The sequence below is a fragment of the Phyllostomus hastatus genome, unplaced genomic scaffold (assembly GCF_019186645.2).
Source record: "Phyllostomus hastatus isolate PE091 unplaced genomic scaffold, TTU_PhHast_1.1 phas_contig_798, whole genome shotgun sequence".
NCBI lineage: Eukaryota > Metazoa > Chordata > Mammalia > Chiroptera > Phyllostomidae > Phyllostomus > Phyllostomus hastatus.
In genome coordinates this window covers 29,538-38,151 of record NW_025333959.1, presented here as the reverse complement: position 1 = coordinate 38,151, position 8,614 = coordinate 29,538, and the positions used below count along the sequence as shown (strand labels likewise).

At 41.1% G+C, this 8,614-nt stretch overlaps 1 protein-coding gene across 1 annotated transcript; it reads right to left on the bottom strand.

Moving 5' to 3' along the window:
- Positions 1 to 5,812: 5,812 nt before the first annotated feature.
- On the bottom strand, positions 5,813 to 6,745 carry LOC123825941 (olfactory receptor 7C1-like). The gene has a single exon (XM_045849575.1). The coding sequence runs from the start codon at positions 6,743 to 6,745 to the stop codon at positions 5,813 to 5,815; it is 933 nt and encodes a 310-aa protein (XP_045705531.1).
- Between the last annotated feature and the right edge of the window lie 1,869 nt (positions 6,746 to 8,614).

Below are 8,614 nucleotides of genomic sequence, written 5' to 3'. Positions count from 1 at the left end.
AAACGGAAGCTTTCTCCCTCATTCTACCAGATGAAGCTGTAAATAGAGGGTACTCAAACCAGATCAAAAGATATCCTTTTCCAGACAGAGCTCTTTCATAGGGGACCCAAACCAAATTAGATGCCAATTTTTTCAGACTGAGCTCTGTAACCCAGAAAGGTACCTTTACCAGACGACCTAACGCAAAACCCAGGATTTTAAGCTGAACCAGAAAGTGCAACGATTCAATCAAACATGATGAATGGTGAGAATTGCCGGGAGTGGGGGGAGAATCCCCAAGTGAAATCACTTGCAGCTGCTTGGGATTCTCCAAACCCAAACCCCTGGGGCCTCTCAGCCCAGACTCCCCGATAAATACCCAGACTTACCTGAAAGTCCCAAAGTCTGTCCTGGAATCGAGTTGCCAAAATATGAACCTGGTAGGACACTGGTGTTTGGGCTGCCTGTCACTTCCAAACCCAATAAGCAATGACAGTAATCGAATCTTTATGGGTGCTTTATTCAGACCATCTTGTCTTCTTTTTTCAGGCTAGACTTTTTATTGAACAGGGAATAAACAAGGTGTGGTAAGGGCTTTGAGACTCAGGGTGATTAGGTGAAAGAAACTGCAACATTCCTGTCCTGGGCAGTTATCTGCTCCCAAGGGTGGGTGGTCATCTGTCTCCTCCTGGAACACAAAGGCCTTGATGCCTCCAGATGTCCACAGGCAATAATCTTTAGCAGTGCTCTAGGAGGTCAGCTATTCTCCCAGGAGCCAGGATGGGCCTTATCTGCAGTCTCTGAAACAAAAGCTTTAACAAATACATTACTTGCTAGGCTTGTAACTTTTTACCTTAAACCAAAATTTTCCACTTCTCTAGTCCCCTATCAATACCATTGACAAATATCTTCTCCTAATAGGTAGGTGTGCTTTGCATTTTGTTGATGATTTCCTTTGCTGTGCAAAAACTTTTAGTTTGATGTAGTCCTGTTTGCTTATTTTTCCTTCTGTTTCCCACACCTGAGGAAATATATCATCAAAAATATTACTAAGAGCAAGGTCAAAGAGTTTACTACCTATGTTTTTTTCTAGGACTTTTATGGTTTGGGTCTTACATTATGATCTTTAATCTATTTTGAGTCTGTTCTTGTGTACGGTATAAGAAGGTGGTCTAGTTTCATTCTTTTGCATGTACCTGTGCAATTTAAGGTAGGAGGATTTTTAAAGCTAGGGTGAGCCAACAGGTAAGCACTAGAAGATGTTAGCAGGAGGTTGGATAGTGTGATTAGGCCTTATGTGTTTACTGATTGCTACTTACCCCATTTAGACTCCTAGCCTCCTCCAGAAGCTGGGTGACAGGAATGCTCACCTTCTTGATGACTACATTTCAAAGGGAAAGCTCCCAGGTGTTTAAGAAAGACATTCCTTGGTTGTGAAACTGACCAGAGGCCTCAGGAAAACTTATCTACATTTCAAAGGGGCTTAAGAACTCTGCAATGAGAAGTTTTCCAAAGTAAATGTTCTGAGGAAGGAGAGGTCAGGGGCCTAAATCAGGACTAAATATGCTTAGTTTTTAATTTTTAAAAACATTTTCCTTTCAAAAAAGATTTTATTTATTTATTTTTAGATGGAAGGGAAGGGGTAGACAGAGAAAGAGGAGAGAAACATCAATGTGTGGTTGCACTCACACACCCCCTACTGGGGACCTGGGCCACATCCCAGGTCTGTGCCCTGACTGGGAGTTGAACTGGTGACCCTTTGGTTCTCAGGGTGGCACTCAATCCACTGAGACACACCAGACAGGGCTATGCTTTGAGTTTAGCTGAGATGAGGTAAAGGTTGAGTCAATTGATATCCAAAATGTCCACAGTTGTTTCAATGTTGTAATTCTTGGGCTTTGAATATGGTCCCTTTAGTGCAACTCCTAACCAAAGCAGAGACCTTAGATTATGATACAAGTATCTTAAGGTTTAAAATCAGATGGCAGCTGGAACTGTGAGAGGCAAGGTAGGTAGATGATTGAATAACAAATCCAGAATGGCAGCCAGGGTCTGTGACCCACAGATCTGTCCTGGTGGCAACATATCATAGATGAGGAGACATGAAAAGCAGAGCTCCACTTAGACAACCACAAAATATCGATGGCAAGCCAGAAACTGTCAGATGTCAGCTATCACAAATAAAAGTCAGGAACCATTTTCCAGTTTCCAAACCCAAGCCTGTTTTCAGACTCAAATCCTAGAGGTTAATTGGATCCAGATCCCCCCTTGGAGGCCAGTTGGTGGCAAGGTGACTCCACTGGACTCTGTCCATTCTGGAGTAGGCAGCAATTCATGTTTACCAAGGTGAATATTCATGCATTTATGTCATCCTTTCCTGGCTGCAGTGCCTTGGGAAACACCACTATCTAAAGATTTAAGACACCCAATTTCTTTATGGTGAAGAAGATATTGAAACCGTAAAAAACAGGCATTTGTGCTTCCTGTCACATAGTGAACCCAATAAGCAGAGACAGGGATTACATCTCTATGGGCACTTTATTCTGATGGCCAGTGATCTGAGTAGATGGTGGTTTTGCACCCTAACAGACCTGCTTACATTTCCTTCCAAGCCAGCCTTTTTATAACTGAGACCCAAGTGTGGTGAGGGGTCTTGAAATTCAGGGAAAATTAGATTAAAACCAAAACTACAGCATTCTCGCCCTGGGCATTTTGCTGTTCCCAGGGGTGGTAGTCTTCCCAGAACACAATGGTCAGGATGCCTCCACTTGTCCCCAGGCGGTAGTCTTTAGTGGTGCCCCAGGACATCAGCTGTCCCTCCCAGGAGCCAGGATTGGCCTTATCTGCGGTTTCTGAAACAATAGCTTTAACATATGTGTTACTTACTAGGCTTATAACTATTTACCTTAAACTAAAATTTTCCAGCTCTTGACTCTCCTATCAATATGGAACTAAACATGATACATCAGGAGATGTACAGGTCCTAACATATTCTGTATCACCTGAGTCTCTCAGCATCACATACCTCGAATGCCAATTCTGTGGCTCAATTTGTGCTCTCAAGTTGTAATGCAGTGCTCTGTCCTGGAACCTTACTAAATATATGTCCCCATTCTGCTAGACTTTGTCATCATCTGGATTCTGATATTTGTGTCTCGAGGAATTGACCTGGAAATCAGACTGGACTGAACAACTTACTAGTTTTTGATCAAATGCGTGTGTTTTATGGAGTCACCTTATTTATTTATTTATTTATTTATTTATCTATTTATACTGCTCACATTTTTAATATTTATAAATTAGATATGTACTCATCCTCTATCTTGGTAATCTTTACTGAGCAACATTCTGGGATCATGGCATTAAATTTTGGGGAGAATACCATCTTTCTCTTTTTTTAAAATTTTAGTTCAGTCACAATTGTCCTGTCTTTTCCTCATTTCTCACCTCTGCTCTGTCCCACCATCCCACAGTCAATCCCCCCCATTGTCTATGACTATGAGTCCTCCACTTGCCCTTGTTCCTTTTCTTGCCCTTTCTCATTCTTTCCCTTGTTATCCCCTTCCCCCTGTCATTGTCAGTTTGTTCTTTATTTTGAACAAAATGGAAAGAGAACCAACTGTGGGGGAAAACATATTTGTGAATGATACCTTGAACAAGACTTTGATCTCCAAAATATATAAAGAACTCATATCACTCCACACCAGGAAGAGAAGCAATCCAATTAAAAAATGTGCAAAGGACCTCAACAGGCACTTCTCCTAGGAAGACATACTGAGGGCCCTAAGTCACGTGAAAATGCTCAACATCACTAGCCATTAGAGAGATGCAAATTAAAATCACAATGAGATACCACTTCACATTCTGATAACAGAATGACCATCATTAATAAGTCAACTAACAACAAGTTTGTGGAGAAGGTTGCCAACAAGTTTGCTGGCAAGGTTGTAGAGAAAAGGGAACCCTAGTACACTGTTGGTGGGAATGCAGACTGGTGCAACCACTGTGGAAAACAGTATGAAATTTTCTCAAGAAGCTAAAGATGGAAATGCTAGCCCTGGCTGGCGTAGCTCGGTGGATTGAGTGCAGGCTGCCAACCAAAGTGTCGCAGGTTCGATTCCCAGTCAGGGTACATGCCTGGGTTGCAGGCCATGATCCCCAGCAACCACACATTGATGTTTCTCTCTCTCTCTCTTTCTCCCTCCCTTCCCTCTCTAAAAAATAAATGAATAAAATCTTAGAAAAAGATTCCTTTATAGAAAAAAGATGGAAATGCTTTTTGATCCAGCCATCTTATTGCTAGAACTATATCCTAAGAATTCTGAATCACCAACTCTACAGAACCCAATGTTCATAGCAGGTTTATTTACAACAGCGAATTGTTGGAAACAGCCTAAGTGCCCATCAGTAAATGAATGGATCAAAAACTGTGGTACATTTACACAATGGAATGCTACATAGCAGAAAGAAAGAAGGAACTACTATCCTTTGTGACAGCGTGGATGGAACTGGAATGCATTATGCTAAGTGAAATAAGCCAGGTGGTGAAAGACAAATGCCATATGGTCTCAGCTTTAAGTGGAACATAATCAACAAAACAAACAAAGGAGCAAAAGAGAACCAGAGATTTACAAATGTGTTTTTTTAATCTCTAGTGATACATTTTTATAGCTTATTCTGGAAATGTACAAAGAAAACATATAGAAACAAGTTCAACCTCATGAATAGCCAAATAAATAATTTATCCATCATTTTATATTTTATTGAACATATGAGGGAAGTCACCCCTCAAAAAAAGGTATTTATTTATAAAAATTGTGTAATTATTATTACAAGTTAAAACTTCAGTCACCTCAAAATATTACTGTATTTGATGTAATACACTTATTGAGACATGGGCTCCAATGCTCAGAACAGTTTTTGAACTTCAATTTTGATGTAACACAGTGCTTCTGCTGTTTTTTATATCACCTCTTCCATATTGGCAAAACATTTTCCTTTGACAAGTACTTTCATGTGAGGAAACAACAACAAAAAAAAGTCTCTCAGGGGAAGATCGGGTGACGTGGGGGTGGAGCATGGGAATCATGTAATTCAAGGTCAAAAACTGCTGAATACTTAGCACAGTATGGGCAAGTGTGCTTGTAAATCACCTATCATGAAATAGTCAAATGCATTGAAAGAGTCTTAAAAAAAATTCATTAAAGCCAAACACAGCCTCTCACACCAATGCCAGCTGGCACACTGGTACAGATCAGTTCCTAGATGACTCATCTGTGGAGGAAGCCTATACTACAGGGGGCCCACCCTCCAGAAGATAATTCCAGTTTTCTGGGGGGACTCCCCTCATATAAGGTGATATAATGAACTCTGAGATGCAGGATTTAAGCTGCATGAGGCTGCAGTATTTTTCTTCACTGCTGTATTCCAGACACCTACAACAGCATGGCACACTAAAGTGTGCAGTAAATATTGTTGAATGAGTGACTTTAGTAAGAATTAGCAATTGTTCTGAACAAATTGTACTATGTCATAATTCTTATTCAACTGTTCCCAGTAGGTTCCTGAAATGGCTGGTATGGACCCACAGGGCTGGAAATCCAAGATGAGGTGCAGTAATACATAATAAAAAGAGGGTATGAGGAGGGTAGAACTGAGAATAACAGAAGAATCACCATAAGAGGTTAAAGCAAAGTGCTTAAAAAGCCATCACAACCAAAGTCATTTACATAGAATGGATGAGAAGCAAAATTCAATGTGATGAAGAGGTGGGATTTCTTTAGCTAACTGCTCCTACCCGGGTCAGCTTAGAATCCCAGGATGAGTCTTCCCCTTATGGAACATAGAGCTTTCTCCCAAGAATTTTCTGTAGAGCCCTCTTGATGTCCCTGTTCCGCAGGCTGTAGATGAAGGGGTTCAGCATTGGGGTGACCACAGTGTACATCAGTGAGGCAATCATGCTCCTCCAGGAAGGTGCATAAGAACTGATATACACACCAAAGCCTGTCCCATAGAATAAAGAAACTGTGGACAGGTGAGACCCACAGGTAGAAAAAGCTTTATATTTCCCATCTGCTGATGGGATTCTCAGGATTGAGGAGACAATTCGAACATAGGAGAAAAGAATCCCTGAGAAGGGAACAATGCCAAGCAGGCTAGTTACCATATAGAGCAGGATGTAACTGGTGAGTGTGTTTGAGCAGGCTATGGTGAGGACCTGAGCAAGTTCACAGGAAAAGTGTGAAATCTCCCAGTTGGTACAGAAAGACAGGCGCAATGTCAACAGACTCTGGGTCAGGGAGTATGTTATGCTGATGAACCAGGACATGAGAACCAGCAGGCCACAGAGGCGGGGGTTCATGATGAGTGTGTAGTGTAAGGGGTGACAGATGGCCACAAACCGGTCATAGGCCATTATTGTGAGGAGAAAAATATCTGTAATTCCAAACACCATAAAAAAACACATCTGAGTGATGCAGCCTGCATAGGTGATGGCTTTGCTCTGTGTCTGGATGTTCACCAGCATCTTTGGCATGGTGGTGGAGGTGAAACAGATGTCAGCCAAGGACAGGTTGTAGAGGAAGAAGTACATGGGTGTGTGGAGGTGGGAGTCAGAGGTGATGGCCAGGATGATGAGCAGGTTTCCCAACACAGTGATCAGGTACATGAACAGGAACAGACAGAATAGGATGGGTTGATTCTCTGAGTCTTGGGAAAATCCCTGAAGAATAAAATATGACAGTCTTGTTTGATTCCCTGTTTCCATACTGCTGACATATCAGCTGGATGATTGAGAAAAGAAAAGAGCATGAAATAAGCACTCAACATGTAATGGAGAATGAATACACTCTATTCATATAAAGCTCCCCATAATAATCCTAGTAAATATTATACCCAGAATATTACTCTAACCTGATTTTTTTCCTCAAAGTTTGATCTTGCATGTTAAAGGTTTTTTTTGTATGATTTACAGTTCAGCAGTTTCAGATCCTGTGTGAATCTGAGGAGCAGCCTGACCTCGTGACCCCTGCCAATGCCAACTGCCCAGACACAGGAATGCAACTGACATAAGCCAGAAGGCCAAATCCAAGATGCTGCCCATAAAAATACATATTGAGGCCATCAACAGCACTGCCTGCATATCCACAGCCCTGCCTAGATCTCTTTCTTCTGCTTTCCCTCTCCCTCCTATAAAAACTCTTGCCTGCACTGAGATGTTATCATTGGCTTTGGGACCACAGACCCCATTTTCTCATGTGGCCACCACTTAAACACCCCTCTTTCCTGTTCACCAGCACCTGTCTCATGACTTTTGCTTCTGTTGTGGCAGGCAGCCAACCTGGGATTGGTTCCAGATAGCCCTAGATTTTTTCTTTTTAAACTTCTTGAAGTAAATGACTGGGCACAAATGCCTTAAAACAAAATTTAGAACAAAAGCCAATAAACAATATTGTTTTGTTACTTGCAACATTTCATATCGTTGATCAGTCCTTACTTATTGTCCCATGGAACACTCATATACCTTCTTTATCTCTGGTTTAGAATGATCACTACACAGTTCAGAGCAACCTTGGAGCTTAGAGACAAACTGGTTTGTACTGGGTATAACACAAATGTGGCGCATGTGGTCTGCTGAACTCAGTAACTTGATCTGGGTTGTCTGCCATCTTTGGGACTCACAAAAGGGTCAGATAACCATGTGTCAGAGGTGAGAGAATTTGAGAAATTATCTCAAATATCAGGACAGAGTATTAGAGGATGAATAGAATGTAGATTTACTTCTTAAGGAAAAAAAGACAGATAAAGAAACATTTTCACCAAATAATAAACCACATTCATCAACACTTAAGACTTAGTGTACCAGGGAGCAGCAATGCCTTGTAAGAGCAGGGCCAGAAGCTTCCTGGACATATGTCACTTGACAAAATATGTTTCATCTGTGAAGTGAACGAATTGGTTGAAATGTCCAAGGGAAGAACCAGTAGCAAGGCTTAAATTATTTCAGTACGCTAAGGTACTCTTCAAAGACCACAGACAAAATTTTGAATCATTGTCTATGCTGTTCATAAAACACTGGGGGAGGAGACATTGCACAGGATTTTAACCTGTAAGCCTGAAAGGATGAGAGTGAGATTTGCATTCACAGTTCAGTGATGTTTACAATGGAGAGGTAACAGGGGGGCTCACATTCACCACCCACCTACTTTCTCCTCTCTTTACCCCAGGTGCTTAGGGTCCTGTAACCAGACACAGAGGAATGGGTCCTATGACTAGGGACAAGGAATAGCATAAAAACATATAGTGATCTCCAGTGTTCTATTTTTCCCTGTTATAAGTGTTTTTCTATACTTGCTGTTCTATAATGCCCCTAGCTACACAGGAGACCATCATTAGCTGCCATCACTGTCAATCTTCTTAGGTATAAAAAACAAAGTGGGAGGAGAAGGCAGGGGATCAAAAGGTTAAAACTTCCAGTTATAAAATGAATAAGTCATGGGGATATAATATATGGCATAGTAACTAGATAATACTGTATTGAATTTTTGAAAGTTATTAAGAGAATGGATCTTAAAAGTTCTCATCCCAAGAAAAAAAATTCTATAAGAATATAAAGGGATAGATGGTAACTAGACTG